The sequence below is a fragment of the Argiope bruennichi genome, chromosome X1 (genome assembly GCF_947563725.1).
Source record: "Argiope bruennichi chromosome X1, qqArgBrue1.1, whole genome shotgun sequence".
Classification (NCBI taxonomy): Eukaryota; Metazoa; Arthropoda; class Arachnida; order Araneae; family Araneidae; genus Argiope; species Argiope bruennichi.
In genome coordinates, this window is record NC_079162.1 from 10,127,772 (window position 1) to 10,153,617 (window position 25,846).

The following is a 25,846-nucleotide window of genomic DNA, read 5'->3' on the forward strand; positions in this document are numbered from 1 at the left end:
ATACTTTTTGAGTTACTAACAGCTTTCAATTCGTTATTTAACTTTTTTATGAATGTCCAGAATTGTTTCCCATGTTTTCATTGTGTTTTAATTTCTTTATAATAGAAATTTTTTGTTTCCTACTTTTTACAACGCTAATAAAGGCATGCGTGAAACTTTATTATTATTATATTTTACGTTTCAGTCTTTAATATATTTTTTTTAATTTTAACATTATGAATTTAAAAACCGACATTTCTCAAAGTAATTTCTAGATGGTTCCACATCTGTGAATTAAATTTTTAGCTAAATAATATGTTAATTCAGACTTTAGTTCTAAAAAGATAAAAATATTCTATAATCATTGAGTGCAAATTATACAAAATTTACCAATACAGATATATGAAGAAATGAATGAAAAACCGATTATAAAATTCTATGCTTAAAAACATGAAACATGCAAAGGTCAGCAAAAACTTTTAAAAATACTTCATTCAATGAATTCAAGGGCCTTTAAGAATAAAAAGCAACAGCAATAACACAAAAACACAATTTTTTGTATCCTTGAACGTTATAGCTAATAAAATGAGAAGTGTATTCACTCTCACCGGAGGGAAATTTATTTCCTTCTTTTTTTTTCTTAAATAATAATCGATTTTCACCAGCACTAACCTAAAACTAACATAGCTAACATGATTCCTTTTCTTCAGTTTTTGGCTTAAGTAAAACTATCAATTCTCTGTTCTTAGTATCCTTTGATGTTATTAAAAAAACACTTGTTTTCCAGGTTTTCAAGAACTCTTCTTGAAAACAAAACTACTCTTTGGGGTTTGAATCGAAGTACATCCGTCTCTAATCACCCCTAACATTTCTAATGCTCAGATGAGATTCGAGTTTATCATGGAAAAATGTCATTGATATTCTTTAATGATTCTAAACTGAAATTAACAGTTTTAATAACTCCTTAAATCATGCTTCCGCCAAATGGTGATTTCTTTCGAATCGTGTTTTTAAGTTACTAACCGCCTTAATTGGCTGGGAGATTTATCATACCAAAGATTTATTTATACAGTCGCATGAAGAAAGTATTGAAATTAATTTTCAGGTGCAATGTATTCGCGATTAAGAATGTGCTGAAACTGATTTCAAAACAGGGAACAATAATCACTTCTAAATTCCAATTTTCGGTAGATATCTTTCAGCACTTAAGGGACTCATTTATTTAAATCTCGGTAGTGTCACTTAAATACAAGTCGTTAGCTTACTTTCCCCTATTATTATACTGTCTTATTTACTTTCAAATTGTCTTAGTTCCTCCTGATGTTTACATTTTCTTTGAGTTAGCATTTCATCTTGTTTTTGTTTCCATTTAATGATAGCCATTGCCATAATACTTGCAACAGATAATGGATCACTCAAATATCCCTTCCTCTTTAGAATGTTTTCTTTAAATTCTGAAATTTCGCAGTAATGTCTTACCAATGTCTTCGATGACGAACAATGTCTTGTTTTTAATCTTCTTGCTCCTTAAATCATATTTACGATTTGAAGTAATGACCTGATAATAGACATAAGAAATGTAAAAACAAACAAAAAATCAAGGACGTCTTTTGATTTTAGAAACATTCAAATGATTTAAAAGTTCTCAAGATGAATGAGAAGTAGAAATTCTAGATTTAAAAAGAACACGGTTTAAGTTTAATAATGTTAAATATTAAATAATGCCAACCGATTGCATTAAAAGTTTCTACAGTACATCACAAAAGATTCTCAATTGAAATGAAATAAAAAATTGATTTGAAACAAGATTTCTAAAAAAACCAGCATAATGTTTAGAATTCTATAAAACACATTTTAGGAAAATAAACGATTGTGGAGAAAGATGTAAATTATATAAAGGAAGGTACGGTACCATGTAACTAAACATCTCTGCACAGTTTCGTTGTATTAATGTAGATATATTTACCTTCGAACCTCTCAAGTAGAACTAATTAAATGTGCAACAAGGACCTATAATTAATGGAAAACGGTCTTCGCGCCGTTACAATCAAATATGCAAAATCGGGTTGAAAGACTAGTTAATGAACCGCGATTTACGGAACTAATTAACTAGAGAATGAACTTCATTTGAAAAGTTCACGTGCTAACTAAAGATGTTCATTTTTCGAAGAAATAGGGCATCAACTTTTTACTTCCTTAAAGCGTTTTTTGAAGTTAAAATGCAATTTCTCTCCAATAATTTCACTATAAAAGTTACTTGTCTTCTATCTAAATCCTATCATTCGAATTTAATAAGAAATACATATATTTCAAACAGTGAATTTAATGCTACTATTGTTATCATTTCACTGAATGTAGAAACATTACTGAAAACAATTACATAATTAAATCCATGAAAAGCTAGTATTCTATGCGTCCAGCATTAAAAAAAATGTTTTGCATTCATGTTCGTATGCAATTGTAGCTAAAATATAACTGCTAAATTTTCCGTAAGTTCTATAATGCACGAATTTATATTCAGCGAGCATGCACGCACACTTCCAAATGAAACATAGAATAAATAATGAGAAATACATAATTAATTGTTGAACTGACACTTTACTTTTATGCGTCGATTTCGATACTATTCTAAAAAGGAAAAAGCGCATTTCACATTTATAATGTTATGCAGTACTTTTAATTTTGGTTTAAAGTTTATTTTGAAATCAAATGTGTTTATTAAAGGACGAGAACAAAACTTTAAATACAAATTACTTGCAGTAAACAATCTTCTATCTTTTATAATAGAAAGAAAAATACCAGAAAATTCTATGAAGTCTTAAATGAGGCTTTCATTTTCATTTTCGGATTAATATTAATTGTAAGATTTGAAATGTAACATAATCCATCAAGAAAATGTAATGTAATCTCAAATCTCTCTTCATTGTCTGATAAAAAAATGTATTTTAAAGTAAAAATTCAAGATTAAAAAGGGGAAACATAGTAAGTGTCAAAATGTAAATTTTATGGGAAATTGAAAAATAAGTTCAGAATAATTTTGCCATTTATGCCGTGTTCCAGGTCAGTATACTTACTTTTAGATACATTTTCTTCCTCACCATCCCATTTTTTTATCGTCTAAGAATAAATTAAACCTACCTTCTTTTAATAAGATTCATATTCATTCATATCCTTTGAATCAGATTCATATTCATTCATATCCTTTGAATCAGATTCATATTCATTCATATCCTTTGAATCAGATTCATATTCATTCATATCCTTTGAATCAGATTCATATTCATTCATATCCTTTGAATCAGATTCATATTCATTCATATCCTTTGAATCAGATTCATATTCATTCATATCCTTTGAATAAGATTCATATTCATTCATATCCTTTGAATAATATTCATATTCAGGCATATCCTTTCAATAAGAATCTTATTCATTCATCTTAATTCATATGCATTGTAAGTATTTGAAGATACATTTTGAAATATACTGGACGAACAATAAAAGAAAATAACAAACTAAGAAATGATAATGGTCCCCAATCTTACTACATTCTGAAAGCACTCATCGTGGAAATGATAATAGCGTAGCAAAGCTTTTTTTCAAGTAGTGTGTTTGACATATCGTTTTCCAAGTTTATGCTTTCACGGAAAATTTTATCAATTCGTTTTCTATTTCAATCTGTGCATAATAATTTTTTCTCTGTCTTTTTTGACATAATCTGTTTAGAGTAAGAATCAGTTCTCACATTTGGTATATGCTTATTTTGAAAATCAAAATTCTTTGAATTTTTAGGTAAGATGACGCTGATCAAAATAAAGATGAACCATCTAAATTATTTGGCACTTCCACTGCAAGGCATTAATTCTATATAGAAAATGTTTGTATTAAAATGAAGAAGCAATAATAAAAATTCAAGAACTGAGACTCAGCTTGAGCATTTTTGTATTTCAGTTACCAATCACTTGTACACATTAACAAAATGATTTCGTTCGACAGACACTTAAACATACATAAATATAATGCGATTAATCATGATTCAGCAATACAAGTGGAGTACAACTACTACAAGTTTCTTCTCAAAATGCTCTAAAAATGAAATCGCTACATGGATTGATAGAACCAAATGAATATCTTGTCACAGGAATAAGAATATTCATTAAAACAGGCAAAGATAACCACTCTGTTAGTGTCTTTACATTGAAATCGGCATATACACAGAAAGACACCATAAAAAGATTTTTACAAATGAAGAATATTTCACATGTAAGATTAAAGTAGGGACTCGGAAATTAATTTACTACATACACTGGAACGTAAGATTCATGAAAATGACGCTTGGTTACTGAGAACACTCCAAACTGGTAATTCCGATTAATAGTAAAATCTCAAATACGATATAAGCTCCGTGTGTAGAATTTCAAATATTATTTTTAATATCTCAACAGTTAATAAGAATCAAACAGGAAACGCTTATTTAAATCTAGAAATTATTTTTCTTGTATGGATATAGATGTACTTTCAAAAATATTAGCAAAATTCAAGGAACGTTATGATCCAAATGCCGTTCCCTAAGAACATAAAAGTTACAATGAGTTTCAAGACAGCGCTTCATTAATGTACAATTAAAACAATTCATAGTAACTGAGAGTAACTTAAACTCCAAGTACAAATGAGAATTTGATGTTAATAATTTATTATTTTGTGCATTATATAGACATTAGTTCGTGCGTAGTTTTTATTTAAATAATTAAGTTATATTTGGCTTCAGTTTAAATAAACTTTGCTTTGCCAAGTAATTTTTTTTACTCTTAGAATGCAGATAAATGAATGATAAAAATTAAGATTAAGCTGAACTTCGCATGATTTGAACTTCAGAATTTAGAACTGCAACTTGAACGTTAGCTGACAAAACATAAAATATGAACTTTAAATAAATGAGGGAAATAAATTCTCAGCACCAATTTTTTAAGCAGAAGCTTATATAACTCAGTGATCAGGAAATACAAGGAAAATCACAAAAGGAAGTTCAAATAAAAATGTACAGAAATAACAATGAGTTTTAAAAAGTATAAATAAAATATCATGAATGTTCAATTAATTTAGCACCATGGGTAAAGGCATTTTAAATGTCCATAAAATAAATATTTATAGTTTCTTGTTGCAAATATAAAAATCTGTTTGTATTATAAAATAGAAAAAACAAACAAACATAAACAGTGATAAATTAATATCATCAAAACACAGAAAAAGTATAAAAGACAAAACTGATTGAAATTCATTTAAAATTTACATAAAGTACAAAACAAACAAATTAATGGTGATCTATTTGTATTTAAAAAAACTGAGTCCATTCAACTAAGCAAACTCCATTCAACTGATCAATTAAAATTTGAAATAACACAAACTGTTTTTTCAAGGTATTGGTCAAGAATTTCTTTATTGAAAAATTTTGATCTTCTTTCCTATAATTGTTTCTTTTTTCAAAAGTGTTTATTTAATAAAAAACTGCAGTGGAAATCAAAATTTATCACTTTTTTGCTCTTGTTCTCAGATTTCAAATGAAGTTTCTAGATAGCATCACTTAACATTTCCGGCCATAAAAATATCTTTACAGAGCATTACTGCTTGATACATGAAGAATATTGGGCTGTTTCTACAAATTTTTACATAGCAAACAACAAATATATTTTTATGCCACTTTCCATACAAAATATCAATGATTTTTCATGAAAACAATGCTTTAGTTTCAAGGGGAGGAAAAGGTTCACAGTGAAAACACCAATCAACAAAACCACGACTACACAATTAATATTTTTATTCACTTGCATTATTAGAAATGCATCAGTTACGTTCTCGGGGGAAAACGAAATTTCTTTCCGCTTAGTTCAGGGATGTTCTGATCAGGTTGTAATGGAATAATTTCGAGGTATAAATATTTTGGAATATTTTCCATGGTTTTATCAAAGTAAAAATGATGCATGCACAAAGGGTTTTAAAATTCCTCCATTATTTTGATTAAAAAAAATCTGTATTGAAATTTCTGCTTCAGACTACTTTTCAAATTCAGAGCAATGGAGGTTAATACTGCGAAAAATGTTATTTGTCTTTCAAGGGCAAGGAATTTTCACCATAACGTATCATATATGGAATAATGTTTCGGATTTTCACATGAAAGAAAATGAAGAAAATTGTACGAATTTATACCTCGGTGCCTTCCAAGCCTTCTTCAGCATAACCTTCATCAGGTGAAAATCTAACCTTTGCTGGCAGAGTGTAGTGACCACTAGAATTTGCGACAACCAAAGGATATCTCTTCGACGATTCATCGTGACCAGAATTAGAGAACAGCTCATCTCTGCTAGAATCTCCAGAAGCGCAATTGTAGCCTCCTCGCAAGGTTCGCACTCTATCGTTTTGAGGTATATATCTGTCTCCAGGGCAATCAGGTAACTGGTGTATTCCAGATGACTGCAGAGCATAGTTGTAAGGATCCTCATCTTTACCATAGCAAGGATTCAAATAGATTTCCGAATAGATATTATTCCGAATAGGAGATCCATCGTATCTTATAGCCTTAGATTTCCCAAGCGGCCAGTGGTCGATTGTTGATCCATAGCCATCAATAAGAACCGGATTGTCGGAATCAAGATGATTGCAGCTGACTGTGGAGGTCGATAACGATGGCCCATTATTCATATCTGCTATTTTGCTCACCAGATCGGGTGTCAGTTGATCAGATCCATATCCGCTGCTGCCAGTCTCGTGACGGGGTTGTTTATCAGTAGTTTTGAGATCTTTCTCTTCTTTCTCTTCGCCTAAGTCGTTCATTTCCACGGCATCTTGTTTCTTGGATGACAGGTGCTGTATCACATTACTTCGATTTATCTTTGATCCAAAAGGAAGCGAAACAGGATGATAGACCAGAAAGCATATTGCGGCAGCAGCTAATAAAATAACAAAGATAACTCCAACAAGAAGCAATGTTATTGATGCTCCACTCCATGCTCCACCTAAATGGTTCGGACATACAACTAGTAAGGTGAAATTAATTGATGAGATCCCAGCTTTATTTTCGGCCACGCACACATATGTATCGCTATCACTTTCAATAGCATTGTAGATGGTTAAAATACTCGACTGTTTCGACGAATCTTCTGTTTCGACATTATATTTTGCCCGTAGTTCTGGAATACTGCTTATATTCTTTAAACTTTTGCCAGTCATTTCCCAATAAATTGAAGCTTTGGGTGTAGCATCGACTTGACAAAGGATGGATGCGTTGTGATCGACAATGACAGTAGTTTCGGCGGAGACGCGAATCATAACAGGAGGGCAGGCAAAATCATCTAAAGACATAGCTTTCCATGACATACCCTTTACTACAGATGGTGCCTCACAGTATGGAGGTATCGATAGAGGTATTTTTCGCTCAATCATCCATAACCTGATTTCCTGAATTTTGCAATCACAATACCAAGGATTATTATGAAGATTAAGTTCGTGCAGCTCAGTAAGAGGTTTCAAAACCTCAGTGGACAAAGTAGTGAGCTGATTACCATTTAGCTCAATCGATTCGAGATTGCTCAATCCATCTAAAGCCCCAGGTTGCAAATGCTTAATACGACAGTTCGCAAGACCCAGGTTAGTTAAATGCGGCAGAGACGGGAATACACCACTCCCTATTTGACCAATAGGGTTTTGCGCAAGTTGCAGACGTCGTAAATTTGGGCAATCTTGAAGAGCAGCAGTTGGGATAGTTTTTAATTTATTACCACTCAAATCCAACTCTACCAAATTTCGAAGTTGGAAAAATGCACCAGAAACAATATTCTTTATTCCACACTCTGATATAAATATCTTTTGCAGATTGACTAATCCTTTTTGTTGGAAAGATCGGCTTGGAATTTCGGTGAAACTGTTTCTACTAATATCAATTACCTGCGTCGCCGCATTCAAATCCGAAGGTATGACTGTCAATCCTTTTCCAGTGCATTCTGCTGTCTGTTTTCCATTTTTCCATTTACAGGAACAAACACTTGGACATTCAGAGTAGCTGTAAACAGATACCATGAGAGCAAAGGTGACGCATATTACGGCTCGTAAAATAATGACTGAATTCATCATATTTCAAATTAGCGGAAATTCAATGCACACACATGCTACTTGTAGTTAAGTATGCAATGTCGTGTACGACAGGGCTCAACTCCGCTTCAAACAGGTCACCTTCAGCTGCAAACAACTAGAATCTGGAACCTAGAATAGAATTTTAAAAAGCATTTCAGATTATTTTTGAAATTAAAATTTAGATTTAAAATACATACACATTGTTATTTGATATAGTGCGAAATTATGTTGAACATAAAAATGCACTAAACACATATGAACTATTTTAAAGAAATTAGTAAAGGTAAGAAATAAAACAAGTGTTGAAAACTCGTATAAAAAGAATTTTTTTTTTTTTTTTTTTTTTTTTTTTTTTTTTTTTTTTTTGCAATTTAAAAAACATCAGTCGATAAGAATTTGTCATAGAAAAATGATATATTTATAATAAACATTTCAAAACTTTAAAGATTGAAAAGTTGAGTTATTAATATAGTAGATTAAAAATATTAAAATGTAACATATTATTAAAACGTAGCACTTTACTTACAATGTAACAAAAGAAATCACAGTTTAATATATATTAAGACTAAAATATTGATTATTAATTAAAGCATATTTCCTACAAATAATCATTTAGTATCACATTTAAATAGTGTACCATTTAGAAAATAATTATGATTGAAAAATAAAATCCACAATCCTTATTAGGATGATAACTAGTAAGTTAGGCGAAAGCGTTATGTATCTTACTGTTAGCAATCTAAAGTTTATAACATATATCTTGCCATTGAAAGGAAAGATAAAAGACCCGGAGTCAACAAAAGCACGATGTTTACGTTACTCGAAAGTTTGTGACAAAATGCACGAAAATGAGTTTATTTCTTTTGTTGCTTCTTAAAAGTAATCTTATCGAATGTTAAAAAAAATGAACGAAATAGTATTGTGTGATAACGGAGAGAAAAAAAGAAAGCGCATGAATTGTCCATTAATTTATAATAATAACAATCATTATCTTCTTCACATATAAAATTAAATCATTAGAAATACCATTGTTCTATTTATACAAAGAGGCTAACGTGTTAGCCCTCATGATACTTCATAAATCTGAAATGACAATCTTCATTTTAGAAAAAGAAACCCACAACTTGAATCGTCAGTATTCTTTTTTTTTTAATGCGATAGAAGCAGAAACTGCTCGTGCAATATGAATCCTAGGATATTCGTGCAAAAATGCATGTAAGTTACCCGAGAATATAATTTCCAAAATGCGTAGTGCTTATTGCATTAGCCTCTTTATCGATGTTGCTAAGATTTATCATTCACTAGAATTTTTCATAGGCATGGTATTTCTGTAGGGTATCTAGGAATGCATCGAGACGACACAGCCACCATTTGATTCATTCGACAAAGTTTGTCTATCAGTGTTTTCACTATAAATTCCAAGCGCTCATGAATCGAGAGATGTTTATTCATTTACATTAAAATAAACACTGATGTGCTCTGTTCCTTAATGATGGGGACAATTCATTCCTTAAATATATACTTGTAATTTATCCATTAAATCGACAATGATTATCATTTCTCCACAAATAATTAACTAATAAGCATTTCTTTTCCTGTTTAGCTTAATGCTTTTATATCTCCCTTGAATTTGCATATTACAAACGGACACATTTTCCTCATTAGGTTTTTATTGAAATGAAATATTCTGAAACTACAGGAGGTGAAAATAAATGGCAAAATCCAAAGTGGATTTACCCATGTTGTTGACATGCAACAATGTCAGAAATATATTATACTGTTCTGCATCAAATAAATGTAAGCTATCATAAACGTTGGGAGATATACTGTACATCTGAAAGTATTCGTACACATTCGGATTTCCACATTTTTTAGAATTTCCCCTGAATAGCTGAACCAACTGCCCTTGAATTTCGATCATGTGCAGATATACATTTTGCAATGAATATTCGGTTAAGAGGGTACTTAGGGGAGTGGTCAAAAATTCATGAAAAAGAAAAGAAAAGAATTTCAGTTCATGAGCATATTCTGAACATGACCGAAGTTTAAGGGCATTTCATCAAGCCTTTCATGAGAAATTCGAAACACACAGATTCCAAATGTCCGGATACAATTGGATTTATAGTGTAACTCAGAATGAGAAAACTCTACTTATTTTTCTTCTCCTTAACATACTTAACATATCCCCCCCCCCTCCATCCATCAACTTATATCAATAGGTAGTTCTTCAGAAATTAAAAGTCAAGGAAATGAAAATCAAACAAAAACTATTGCGTTATACTTATTAAGATTCGTTGCTTATTTTATATATACATAATTCATTCTGATTTGTGCTACAGTACTAAGCGCGTAGTTCCAAAATTTGTGGATTTAATTTCTTTTCCATCTCGTTTTTTCAGCTAATTCTAATTTTAAATATAAATGCTCATAAAATTATGCAAGAAAATAATTTGATGCAGTTTCACAGGGTAGAAAGTACACCTTATAAGTAGAGAACAGAACAAAACAAATTGTAAATTTTTTTAATTTCTTCCTTTTATCTTAATATTAGAATTTTATGATTTCAAAATGAAAAATTTCTGCTCTTTAAGTCATAAAGTGTTTATTTTCGATAATTAAAATGAAAGAAATTGCATATAAAGTTTAAAAGCTTATCTATTTTGATAAATTTGGAAATTTTAAATAAATATTTAAACATTTAATATTGTACTTCATATATTAATAAAGGAGAAAAATAATAGTCGTGAATACACAATAATTCTACTAAAAATAAATAAGAAAAGATTAATGAAAAGCAAAATATATTGTAATTTAGATTTCTTTGAAAACCAATTCACTGATAGAGTTTTGAATTTATTTTAGTAATAAGATTGTGTCTCAATTTTTACTTCTTCCGTTAACGAAATTTGGAAAAAAAATCACTATAAAAGAAACTTGGTGAATGACATTAGTTTTTAAATACATATTCAAACTCAGAATAAAATAAATGAAGTGAAATTAAAAATACATTCGCTTCATATAATGTCAAATGCAGAACAATCCAGAAAAATGATTATTCTGTAACTGCATTTTCCGCCGATTTTCTTTATTATTTCTTCAGCTAAAATTATGTTTTTCTTTTATTGCTACTATTTACATACGGATACAACCTACGAAGGAAATATCATTACTTTAATGCAATATAGAATGGCCTTGCTTAACATTCTGAACGAACCATTTCCTTTCTGGAATAGGTTCATTACGGTGATTGTTCATTAAAAAAAAATAGATTTCATGATACGAATTTCTGACAGAAACATATGATTATATTTTAAATTTAAACATACCTGTATTATCTTGTGAAAATGTAAGTAAACAGGAAGAATAATTCACAATTTCAATTCAAGTAGAAATGTTATGCAGCAGATATTATGATCATTTTTAGAAAACTGAAAAAAAAAAAAAAAAAAAATAGAGCTTAATCGTAACTCTACAAACGTTTCCTTTAAGAAACATTTTTCATCAAAATTGATCCTTTCACATTAATAGGGAATTTATAATGCGGTATTGATAAAGCAAGAATAAAAATGAAACGAGAGTCATTAACCGTCACAACTTTCAAGTCACGCACGGATCATACAAAATCATCAGAAGAATTTGTAAATGAGCATGTTAACGGAAGATGTTTCGTAAATTTATCGGATTCCTTACTTTGCCACATTTATCATATCAAGAAAGTAAAACGGTCATTAATTTTGGATGGATGCAGCAAAACATGTTTGTAAACATAAATATTAACCAGGATTTCTGCATTGTTTTTCATTTCAGTGTTCTGATAAAATTTAAATTTAACAGAGTGATGCAAAGATTATTTGCATGCTAATATAATTTAGATTAAGAAAGTCTCAGTTTATGGAAATGTGAGTGAGATATGGCGAGATAAAGTTTTGAACTGACACTTCAATATAAAAATAAATTTAATAAAAATGTATTTTAGAAGTACAATAAGCAATTAAATCACGCTTATCATTAAAAAATATACATTTCCTTTAATTTAATTATTTTTCACTTTTAATTTTTAAATTTATAATTCATTTATGAAAACATTATCAACTCATTTCCCCCAAGATTCACTATCAACTGTCACCAATAGTTTGGTATTGAAATTTAATACGAATTGAAAATTTTCGAAAATTTCAAAATTGCATAGTGACATCAAAAACACAGAAAAAAGCTAATCTGAAAATTATATCACATAAAGAATTGAGTAAAATATATCTAAAAAATTTCATATATACAAACATAAAAAAAGACAATTTAAAAAAAATGTGTTAGAAAATATTTTTGAGTTCTTTAAAAAAGTGGTAATAACACGTGTATAAGGTTTATTTCTAAATTGCTAAATTGTTCATAAGCTCATTCGTAAATACAGAGATAATATACGACGGAAATATTTTTACCGCCATAATTACATATATATATAATTGTCGAAGAAAGGGTATTAAAAATCACATAACTCTTGGGTTTCAAACTTTAACACAAAAAGAAAATGAATTGTTATTTATCATCGTAATCATGTGTTGCTTCTAGTAGAATCCTTTGCGTATCTGAACTAATTCTGCATTTCTTTGCCTACCCTTTGTTATTAAGAATGCATTAATGTACCAATTTTCTTATAGTAACATCTCACTGTGAAAATCTGTCCTAAAATCGTGTTATTTCTATTTGTTTTATTCATATTATATAAGCAGGGTGTTGTCGAATCCGATCGACAGATTCAGAGGGGTGATAATAGACATCAAAAGGATAAAAAAAATACCATACAACATAAAAAAAATATAGGGATAATTCGGGAAAATATAGGGAGTACAAGAATATAGGGTGTACAAGAAATATAGGGTGTTTCGAAACTGTAAAAAATGAATAAAAAAATAACAACTGATGTTTCAACTATGAATATTTTTTCAAGTGAAAGCACACTCTTAAAAGTTTTGTTTTTCATGTGGTTGGCATGAGAATTTGATGAAACAGTAGGGTGTAAATTATAGAAAACGAAAAATTAATTTGGAACCCTTATCTGCAAAAATATTAAAACTTGAAGAAAAATAAAATCATGAAAATATAAGGAATTTTATACTCTTTCATTTGATATAAGAATACAATGTAGAAACTGAAGATTTTTCAAGATATACAAGAAAAACTAAAACGGCCACGAGAAAAAATTGCTGCAACATTGATGCCGATGCTTGCAGAAGGTGTTGTCAAATTCGAAAGATAATTGATATTAGGGAGTTTATAGTAGACATTAAGGAGATGAAATATTACCATAGAATTTAAGATCGCAGATGAGGTTTATTTAGTGAAAATCGTCCAAAAGACAAAGAGCTTGACGAACAGGATGACCCTATGAATACGATGATTAGGAACAAGGTAGTCGAGAAGAAGTCTTCTCGTATGTACATTTTCCATGAGTTCGAGGAATATGAAAGCAGCGAACAAGTATTTATTAATGAGCATTGCATAATTGATGGTCGCTAAACTTCATTCGCAAACAACATGTCAGATTTCACGAATGCAACTAAAATGTGCCGGTGCACCATCATGCATTAACCAAATGTTCTGCAGTAAAATGTTCGGTATTCCCTGCAATAAAGAGACGGAGGAACATGCTGGAAGAAAACAGGGAGTTGCGTAACTTTGTGCCATTGAGGCAGAAGATACTCCAAATAGATGATATCCGAGAATCCGTGCCATGTTAATATTAAACTTGTGTTGTACGTTCGACGAAATAGTGATGAGGGGATTTTCGAATGACCAAATATGTTCATTGTATGTGTTCAAGATGCTTCCTCTCGTAAAGCAGGCTTCGTCTGAGAATAAAGTCTCTACTTTTTTAGTCTCTCGCAGAAATGTGTATCTTATAGTGTGGTATCAAGCATACAGCATGCGAACTTCATCCGACGTGAGTAATCACCTTCGCATAGGAGTTGGACTTTCTGCAAGTAGAAGGGATACATTTTTCAGCATCCATAACCTCACCGTTTCGTGTCGAATACCCAGTTCAGCTACAACTGATCGTGTGCTTGTTGATAGAGTATCGACAAATCTCTGCAAATCTCTGTTTTCTGTGCCAGGTGTGCGCACACTACGTTCGAACCTTGTATTTGGCCTCATTATTTTTATGATCTTGTCTTTCGCAGCCATCAATCGATGTTTAAAAAAAAGGTATAATGCGAACAATGCCTCTCGGATATTGCTCTTGGTACATTCTTTGTGCTAGGCGTCCATTGCTATCCACTCGGCCGTGAGATAAATGCATGTCCGCATATTCAACATTCGTGATATTGGACATATTGTTTGCGAATGAAGTTTAACGACCATCAATTCTGAAATGCTCATTCATAAATACTTGTTCGCTGCTCTTATCTTCCTCAAACGCATGGAAAATTTACATAAGAGAAGGCTTCTTCTTCCCGGCTACCTTGTTCCTAATCCTCGCATTCATAGGGCCATTGTCTTCGCCAGGCTCATTGATTTCTCGATGTCTGTTTTTGCGATTTTCACTAAATGAACGCCACCTGCGACCCTATATTTTATGGTAATTTTTAATCTCCAGAATGCTTACTATAAACTCTCTGAATTTATCTTTCGAAGTTGGCAACACCCTCTGCAAACATCGGTACCGATTATGCAGCGATATTTTCTGGTTCCCGTTTTAGTTTTTCTTGAATATCTTAAAAATTCTTCAGTTTTTACACTGCATTCTTATATCAAATTAAAGTGTACAAAATCCCTTGCATTTTTATGTTTTTATTTTTCATCAAGTTTTAATATTTTTGCAGACAAGGATTCCATGCTACTTTTTCGTTTTCGATAATTTACGCCCCACTGTTTCATCGAATTATCATGTTACCTACATGAAAAAAAAAAATGTTATGAATGTGCTTTCACTTAGAAAAAAATCACAGTTGAAGTATTATTTGTCATTTTTTTATTAATTTTTTAACGTTTCCAACAATTATCGTACACCCTATATTTTTGCAATTTTCACCTACTAAACGATATTTGGGATCCTATATTATATGGTCATTTTTTATTCTCTTAATGTCTACTATCATCTCTCTGAATTTGTCGGTCGAATTCGGCAACATCTTGTATACATATGTGTGTGTGTATAAATGCCTAGGTTTTTTTTTTATAATGCTGAGCTAAGTTGAAAAATATATCAGGTGAAATCCTAATTTTTTTTTTTTTTTGGATTTCAGAGATTCGGAAAGGTTTTCTTTTTATGAGTAACACTAAGTATAAATAAAAAGTATAGGATCGTAAACTTAATATTTAATTTACATTTTTATGGTGGATTGTACCAAAGATCTATGTGCTAAGGCCTGCAATTTTTATCATGCTCATTCCTTATGTTCTCCTTTCACATGACAGTTGGAAGACATTTCTATTATTTTATTTCATTTTGAATTTGAAGACTCATTTTTTTTTCTACTAGTGAATCATTATTTCCATAGTTCCAATTTTAATGATTAGTTTTGATTTGAGTGTTTGTGAAGCTTCTAAGTTCATAGAATAGCGGGCCTTTATTTCTTACTTTTAATATTACAGTAAATTAACATCTAAACTACATAACAAATTATATAATTTTTATTTTATAAGCATTCTACTGATGTGAAGGAAATTTTCTATAGCACAATTCATTAGTTAATCAGATCTGAGATATTGTTAACACCCCGTGTAGACAGGCACATCTTGTAGCGTTTGCACATAATTGCACGCCCGCGTTCTTTATAAAAATGGAAATTCATTGCTCTATTGATAAGAGATTTGGACGAAATATTTTTCATATGCTTTGATATAACAACTGAATTATATGGAAAGTTTTTTTTCTCAGTTCTTCTGTTTTAGGAGAAGGCAACGTCATTTCCACACAAAATTTTCAAATATATATTATATAAAATATAATCAATGATGCATTAAAAATATTATTTAATTGAAGGAGTGTTTATCTGGTTCCAATATTATTTAATTGAATGAGTGTTTATTTGGTTCCTTAGAATTCATTGCACACTCTCTAAATGCACTGTCTCATTTCAATAATTTCTCAACAGACGATCTGAAACAAGGCTTGAAATCCAAATTTATAATAACAAATTCTTAAAAAGAAGCAATTTATCTTCTGAAGTAGTGAAAATGTTGATTATAAATATTGTATGCTCATTTTGCATGTTACACCCATAAAGAGATACTTCACGATATTCGCAAGTTTTTTACCGAAAAAAAAAGAGATTTGTTTCTAAGAAAATAATCAAATGCAAGAACCACTGCCTGATTGATGTCTAGAAAGAAAATATCTTTCGCAAGACTGAAAACTAACTCCCTGGCGGCACGTGAATCTCATACTGTTTTCTGAACACGTAAAATAAATACGCCTTTGTCTAAAAGTTAAAAAAGTTGAGCAATAGCTTTCAGTGCCTTATGGATTTTTAGGTTGAGAAAAGTCCTTACTTGACCATTTCTTGCCGTTTCTTTTTATGCATTAGCTAATATATTGATACTGCAGAGCAAGAAAAACTTGTATACGATATTCTGTCACCACAAGGTAAGTAGACAAGGAATGGAATGAACTTTCATTACATGACAGGAGATTTTACGCCAGGAAAAGATTATCCTCATGTTAAGGATTGTTTAAGACTAAAATCTAGTCATGTTGATAACATTTTATGTTATGTTCACAAAATAAAACTTTTCGGGAAAACTGATGCAATTTCACAAGTATAGATTATTGGCATTCAGAAATAATTCAAATAGTTAATGAATTTTATATAGTGTCCCTTATCAAATTCACGTGATTATATAAATATTAGCTTCTCCCTGTCATTTGAATAGGTGTCCGTGGCGTTTTGTATTAATGGCCTGAAGCAGTGAAAGAGCACCAGCCAGTTCAATTATATGCCCGAAACTTTAGTCTAATTAATAATATATTCAATTATTTAAATTATTTTTAAAACACTCTTTTATTAAGCTTGAAAGTCAATTTTTGAAATAAAAAAATACGGAGATCAAAATAAAATCAGAGAAGTTTCATGTTCTCATAGAAATATTGTTGCAATCACATTCCTAAGTTTCATTCATAAGTTTTAATCACACTGATAAAACATTTTTAAATTTTTAATGATTATTTAAAAATTTTCTTTTATTTCAAATTTATTACAGCATATTGTTCTCAAAGTATTGCTTTTCAGTTTTTATGGCTTTGTTGACCTCTAAATATTTTAAAAAATATCCATTTTAAATGATGAATGCAGTAATAAAATCGTGTATTTAAAATATCATTTATGTTTTGTTTTTTTTTTTAAATATGAAGCGCATTTCATAAATTATTATAAATTTTATGGTACTTTGGGGCAAATTTCTGAAATTCACTTCAAGATGGCGCCTGCAATATGGCATGAAAATTCAAATTATATTAATCAACAAATTGATGCTTATGTTCTGAAAATATTAATAAATTGCTCTCTCACCAAGAACACAGAAAACTAGAGCAGAACTTCAGAAAGCTAATACATAAGAAACTGAGATAAATATCGATTACAAAAAATTGATATTTATAAATATGAAACGAGTCAAGTTAAATAAAAGCTTATAAATACAATAATAATTACAAAAATGAAAACGGCCGAAAAAAAAACTTCAGTTTGTGATGACAAGCAGGATAACATCCTCATGAATGCAACCCATTCAATTTAGTAGAGCATTTTTGCAGTTGGTGAACGCAAATCAAAATGCATTATTTATAAAAATTTTAGTTCAAAGGTTTTGTTTTTCATTATTTACAAAACAACAAATTAAAGTATATATTATTATTCCTTACAAATAATTTCATAAGTGCTGAATGATTCGAAGTTACTTTAAACATTACAAATATTCGGAATTTATGAACACATTAAATACAATGACTTACATTAAGTATTTTTCATTTCGACTTACATTTCTAATTTCTAAGAAAAAATAATACATATCAGAACAAAATTCTAGTGCTTTTCTTTATGGTAGCTTTTTCATAGTGCATTAAATACTTGCATGCTTCTTGACAAAAAAATCATTATGTTGCAAAATATTCTTGCATTGAAAAATGAAATTTCATAGAAGAATTTAAAATCTTTTGCTACTTAAATATTAGTCTTTCAGACATTTTGCCCAACTAAAGCGAAAGTTATCCTTTCCGAGTTATATGGAGACTGCGCTAATGAAAGCCAATATGCTTGACACAATTGAAACAGGGAAGGTGTTAATTCTTTCAGAATATCGTTTTGCCCGTAGATGTACGAAATTTCAAACTGTCATATATGGAAAACTTGTTATTAGAACACAGCAATGTGAAAAAAAGATAGGTTGTTTTGATATAAAATTTGCTAATTTGAGGAAAATAGTCAGCAATTTTCTGTTAATAAGCTGGTACACTTTGCTTTTCGTTTTACGATCTATGCATAAAGACTATTAATTGTCAAAAATATACAATTTTAGTCCACCCAAACTGAGCCATTTTACTTCGAAGAAACGTGCATGAAGAAGTAGCGCTGATGTATATCTGAAATAAATTTTTCATGCCTTTTATGCAAAAAATATTGTTAATTTCGACAAGAGATTATAAGTAATAAAATGAAATAGATTAATTGTCAACTAATTAAATATTATGCATTCTTTAAAAATGCATTTTGTACAAAACATTAATTAATTAAGATCCAAAATTATTCAACCGCCACTTTATAATACGCTGGAAGAATTAATTACCGATTTACTAAAAATTTAGTGAATATTATTTTAATATTAACCACTTAAACGAAAATTTAATGATACCTCCGAATACCTTTATAGAGTATTTGTAAAATAATTAAGTATTTTTCTGATTATCAATTAAAAAAACATAATTATTTACTAAGTCACCAATGATCTCAAACAAAGACATTTTATATTTCTGAGATAAGGATATCAACTCTTTAGACAAAAACCTTGCTTCCCAGAAGTTGCTTTTGCCAATGATGATGATAATTATAGTGAAAGGAAGTATTGTCTTTTCGTTCTTAGAAAAGGAGATTAATTGAATAATTTAGAGCCCATAACAATTATGCTTATTTTTTATTGTAAGGGATTTTGTTAGTTATGAAATTTATTGACGTTTTTCAACATATCAACATTCAAACAACATTTTCTATGAAATGCACTCATTTTGTTGACTAGCCCAGTGTTGTATTTGACGATGCAATAGAATAAAGATGGAAAATGAAAATCCATTAGTAAAAAAAAATCAGAAAAAGTCATGCTAAGAGAGGAGAAGTTTAAACATAATCCCCTTTCCTCCAAATAAAAATAATAACTGTCGTTTGTAAGGACAATGATTTTAAATTATATTAATGATAACTGTATTTATTACATTTGGTGAAGATAAAGTTAACATCATCTCTTATTTTGAAATGAATAGTTTTTTATATTCATTTCAATAAGGTTAAGGTTATTTAGGTTCTAGAAAATATAAAGTTTGCAAAATTATATGTTTTAATAAATTTTTGTCAATATTTACTATAAATGTTTAAATGGAAGAAACGATTCTGACATTTGTTTCTAAGGCAGAGTAATAATTTACATTATAGGCATTCAGTATTTTTTTAAAGAAAGCCTTTATACATATATCAGGTTTATAAGGCAGTAATTTAATCTGGAAACATAATATTTCAAAATGTTACATCCTTAAAAACTTGAGGATGAAGTATGAAAGTAAGTTCATTACAAATGGGCAACATTTGAACAGCTCCAAAAAATTTTTTCGAATTCCAGGTATTTATTATTTAAATATGAAATATATTTGTCTTATTAAAAATGAATGATTAAATGTTTTAAATAAAACTGAAAGTATTTGCAATTTTATATAACATTAATCTTAGTTCATACTGGTTTTAAAAAAAGAGAGTATTGAAAATTAATTTTTGGTTCATACATCTTAATGATGAAAAAATGTATCTTATTCTCTAAGACTAGAAAGCTGATTTGCATTAACACCCAGAAATCAACATTATACCATTGAGTACTAAAAATATTCATAGAAATCTACGTTGAGGTGTAAACGAATAGAGTTCAGAAATACATGTGGCTGTGCTCTTCCATTTTCGCTCATTAATACCGGGTGACTAAAGAGGGAAATTTGAGTGTTTCTTAAATTCATCCAGGAACAACTAACTTTTAGAACGATTGGAAAACTTGAGAAGCGGAGTTTAAACGCCTTTGAGGACGTATCGACAGGAGGAAATGGTCTAATTATAATTCCTCTAAGTTCTGGTAATTCTTTTTTGGCTTCATAAACATCCCGATTAATGACACATTTTTGGTCACTGCCAAAAAACTATTTCGAGATAGGATATAAATCAATTAAATATGAATAATTGAATTTTGCAGAGTTTTCATGTAATAGATTGATAATAAAAACGAGTATTAGAAATATAAAGAAAATCTAAATTATATTTGAAAAATGTAAGAAATTTATACATCATTAAATACGATAAAATTTAAAATAAATCGCTCTCAATGAAGGTTTGCAAAAAATACTATAACTATTGTATATTAATCGGAATACGAACAGAATTATTTGATATATGGAAGCTGACGAATGTTCCACGTTGCTTTTATACACGCATTTATTAAGTTTTCTTTTTCAAACTCTAAAAATAATAAAACTCTTTATCAATTATTATCTTTCGTGCTACATACTAATTAATCCACAGTACTTTACATATTAACGAAATTTATCTCAGTTTCTAGGAAATAAAAAGAACGAAGCATGATTAATTACAATTTCCGTTACATATTTCGTTTTCATCAAAGTTTTGCATCTATCGCTAAGCATTTAAATGTATTCAGAAAGCTACTTTTCTTGGCCAAAGCCATTAAGATGGTTGCTTTACATCGTAAACAAATGCACTGTCACAAGAACGATTCATGATAAAACCTTTTGACACGAGGGCCATCACAACACTATCAGAAATGCATCAAACCAGAGTGAGAAATGTCAGGCACACGAATGTAATTAACGCATTTTATTCAATTACAAAACAAAATATTCGTTTCTCGAGGATAAGTGAGACAAGACAGTATCGCGTGTAGCGATACTGTAAAGAGGGAAACAAAAACCGATCCGTCACGAAGACGTCCCTTCCCCCAGTTGGGCAAACTTTCTGCTCAGAAGCTGATAAATGGGAAATGCTGCCTTGAAGTAGTAGCGTGTTCGAAAGAACCCCACCAAATCGATCAGTACATTGGCCAAACTATCAATATATCGACAAATACCCAACACTCGAAGCAAAAAGAAAATTCAGTCTACATCTCATTATTCTTTCGATCAATGTATTTTCTAAATGACATAGTGAACACTCATTCCAACAGCGTGTCGTGGACGCACGCTAACAGGAGGCCCTCCCCATAGGAAGACATGGACCTATTTCATTTGGAAGAGATCCGTGAAAAAGGGGTTGTTTTGATTTGTATGTTGTCAAAAGAAGTGTTAGAACAAAATGTATTACTTATAATCTTGTAAACACATTCGAAAGCATTAGCGAAGTGTACATAATCATATGCTTAAAAAGTAAAACGCTGTCTTCTGAAGCAAAGATACTTTCATATGCAAGTATCAATAATTTATGCCCAGAATTTAAGCAATCAATTAACTTCTAAGATGAATATTAACATCGTCAATCTAACTTTAATTTATTCTTAAAATATACCAGGACTGAATTAAATGTCTCTTTTTAAGGAAGATATTACACAATAGAAATTATAGACCAGCTGGCTTATTCTATTTTTTGCTGATTATCTAGAATTCATAAATCAGGATTTTTTAAATTTATACATGAAAAATGACATGATTCAATAGGTTCCTTTATTACAGCGAAAAGTTAAGTCAGCAGCTGTAAAAATATGGAAAGATAACTATTAGTATATTGAACTAGAAAATAGAGCTTTAAATCGAATTCTTTCCGAAAAAGTCTTGAATTGTCACACGGAACAAATAAAAATGTTTTTTTTGTTATCTTACTCATGCTAAAAAGATAAAAATTCCATTATCCAAAAAAAAAAAAAAAAGTGAAATTTCAGTCTAATTGCCATTTTCTATCCCCATTCCTTTCTTTTAAAAGGAATATTAACATGCTATGTTTATACTTCTTTGTTCCTGAAAAACAGAACAGTGTTGTTCGAAAAAAATTATTATTGATAGTTATATATCTATGAAATTTTTTAAGATAAAACACATTGAAACTGTTAAAGGCTCTATAAAAGTATTACATAGTGAAATAATAAAATGATACAAAAATGGCCAAAATGGTAAATGAACAAAATATTTCTTACAAAACAAGGGAAAAAACCAATTGAAAATGTTCCCAATTTTTGAAAAACAACTTAATTGGAAATAAAAGGAAAAATAAAATTTCAACAAAACCTTTTTCTTTTGTGTTGGTACTATTGACGTGATACCCAAGCAGCAAAAGATCGTTGGCCAACCATTGGCCAAGCATCGCCCCACGGAACGAGCGAGATTGGAGGCGATCTCGCCCCGACATTGGTCATGTCCCTCGGCGGTTCGCCGCGCGATGGTCGCCCCGACTTGTTTTCGACGAATTTGCCGATCCTTTGGCGACTTGTTATTATCACGGGCGACGTTATACCAAGCATTTCGCGACCTGTTTTATCAATGGGCGACCCAATACCAATCATTTCCCGATGTATTTTAACAATCGGCGACCCAATACCAATCATTTCCCCATGTGTTTTAACAATCGGCGACCCAATACCAATCATTTCCCCATGTGTTTTAACAATGGGCGACCCAATACCAATCATTTCCCCATGTGTTTTAGCAATGGGCGACCCAATACCAATCATTTCCCCATGTATTTTAGCAATGGGCAACCAAATGCCAATCATTAGGCAATTTATTTCTGAACACTTGCTGGTGTCAAATTGAAATATTAGTTTAATGGTTATTCAATTTTCTCAAACTCTAGAAACTAGTGTCATAATATTTAAAACTATCATACTTTCAAAATTTTGTCAAAAGACTGAAAATACGAGATATTTTGAATAGTTTACTTTTCTTTTTTACCTATTAATAATAGTGTTTGTTATTTATTTTGATAAATTTAAAATTCCATAAAATACTTGTTTTCGTTAAAAATTCAAGGAAAATGTCATTCTAACAATTCTTCCAACTTTTTTTAACTATTATTATAGCATAGATTTTACCACAATCTTACCCTATAAAATGTTTAAATGACATTTTTTTACTGCTCTTTAAAAAAAATAAACAAATGTTAAAATTATCTGAAATAATTTTAAATTTGATCCCCTGAACATCTATCTACATATAAGATTTATTTCCTTCATTGATATTTCCTATTTATTTTCATTGTTTAATGCATGGGAAGAAATGTTAACATAATCATAGTTTCAATTATATAATTAATCAGTATGATTTTAATTGATATTAGAAATTTAAAAGTAGATGTATTATATATATTGCCTATATCATTTGTTTTTAAAAGCTATTTTATAAAAATTCGAAACAAAAAAATATATAATTCTTATTAAAAAAAATTTTTTTTTTACTATTCACACTTTTATATTGCTTAATGTGAGCAATAAACAAATAATTCCTAAAGAATAATGAATAAAACACAAACTCCTATTTTAACACCCTAAAATTTAATGCATTGGTTAAAAATAGTTTCAAACACTAAATTATATAATTCCTATTATATGTTTCTTCAATAGAAAATATTTTACAAGCACAAATTAATAAGTTACTTCAAATTTCTAATATTTTCATAATTTATGTTTAGTGAGGTTTAGATTCGTAGCAAAATAACCAAATTTGATCAATGTTAAACCCCGAATATTTCACAAATATGTTTCATAAAAATTCCATATACAAAAATGTAACGCTTCTTTCAATTTTACTGATTCTATTTACTATTGATTTTACAAAATTACTTCATGAAGAAATTTTATACCTCATTATAAATTTTAGTGTTAGCTAATGTCCAATTGATAACATTTTACAAGCTCAAATTAACAATTTACTTCAAATTTCTACTTTTTTTAAAAATCTATGATTAGTTTGGTTTTGTTTCATGGCACAAGAACCAAATTTGATCTATGATTAACTCTGAATATTTCACAAAAACTCCATACCTAAAAATGTAAACACTACTTTCAATTATACAAAATTTCTTTAGACAAATATTTTTTTAATTATTATTTTCCCCTCTTTATTTTTAGGAGAAAAGAAAAACAACTATGCAAAACAATTTATTTACAAAGACCTTCATTAAATAATATTTTAGAAATACAAAGTAAAATAATAATTTACTTGAAATCTTTTACTGAATTTTCTGTAATGACTTATACACCCAAGCAAAATCCTGAAACTATGACTTATAATTTAGAAGAATAAATAATATTGACACAAAGTAATTTATAAAAAATTTATTTAAACTTTATTTATTATGTAATACTTGAAGAGTTTGAAATTTCTAAAAATCCACACACATTTATATAAATATTATATATATGTATAACTGAATCTTCAGCTACAAAAAAATATACATTTCCTTTTTGCTGAACCTAGAAAACAATTATAATAGTAATTGAGATTTCACTTCATTTAAAAGTACAAATAAAACATTTGTTGACAATTGGAGATGAGTAATTAACAAGCAAAAGTCTTATAGAACTTCATAAGCATAATATTTTTGTTCTGATACTGGACTGAGTAAGCAAACTTTATAATAATGTTTAGGATAATAATAAAAAAAAAAAAAACTCAAACTAATAGGAGTAAAATTTATGTTACTGAAATGTGAAATACTTTGAAACTATTCATATAAGAGAACTCAAAAGTGCCTGCATAATCTCAAGTTTTAAAGATTTTTTTTTTTTTTGAAGTTTAAAATAAATACATTCTGCTAAACTTTTTTTTAGCCTCATGTCAAAATAAAAATAATTACACAAATGTTATTTCAATACCAAAATATAAAAATGTTATTTAATACTTTATTAAACTTCTTTCATAGAAAAATTGTAAATGAAAAGGAAAATTAACTAAGCTAAATAGAATTAAAATCACTTGAATTGTCAGTCTGAAAAATTAATGAGGTTGCCATTAAAAAAAATTATTCAAATTATATAGAAAAATAAAATTTGTACAAAACAAAATTTATGCCTTTCTAATTAAGGCAAATAAGTTTTCAGATAAAAAAATCAGAAATTAAAATTTACCTACTTGTCATTCAAGCCTATCACATTGCAACATTTTGAAGTTTTACTACATTTTTCACGAAAAGACATTACATATTTTGGCACTTAAACACATACATCTGATAAATCCTTGATTGCTTCCACTGCTCTGAGTAATTGCAACTGAACAGAGAGAAATTTTGTGATTTGGAATATCTTCAATTCTAAACAAGTTCTTAGGATATTAAGTGAATTGGGACATATAATTGTCTCGCATATAATTGTTTTAAATTTCCTTCTGATGTTCCAAGTCGGTAGAAACCATACTCCGTCACATTAATTGTAACTTCCAATATTTTGCTCTTTTTTGAAGTCAGGAATAGAAACTTGCACAGTAGTTTCCAAACAAATAGTGATAAATTTTTTTTTGTTTATATTTATAGATCAATTTTAAAATTTATTTTATCTTTAATTGCAT

The 25,846-nt window shown here is 29.4% G+C and overlaps 1 protein-coding gene across 4 annotated transcripts in view; it reads right to left on the reverse strand.

The window, feature by feature from the left end:
* Positions 1-3,904: 3,904 nt before the first annotated feature.
* The window catches only part of LOC129958936 (leucine-rich repeat-containing protein 24-like), a 214,797-nt gene continuing 192,855 nt past the window's right edge, over positions 3,905-25,846 (reverse strand). For 2 of the 4 annotated variants that reach the window (XM_056071686.1, XM_056071685.1), the window contains 2 exons: positions 11,430-11,531; positions 3,905-8,232 (listed from right to left, as the gene is read on the reverse strand). In XM_056071686.1, the coding sequence (XP_055927661.1) occupies positions 6,178-8,103 (1,926 nt within the window). In that variant the 5' untranslated portion in view covers positions 8,104-8,232; positions 11,430-11,531 and the 3' untranslated portion in view covers positions 3,905-6,177. The remainder of the gene's footprint in view (positions 8,233-11,429; positions 11,532-25,846) is intronic. The other 2 variants (XM_056071683.1, XM_056071684.1) reach the window with 1 other exon arrangement.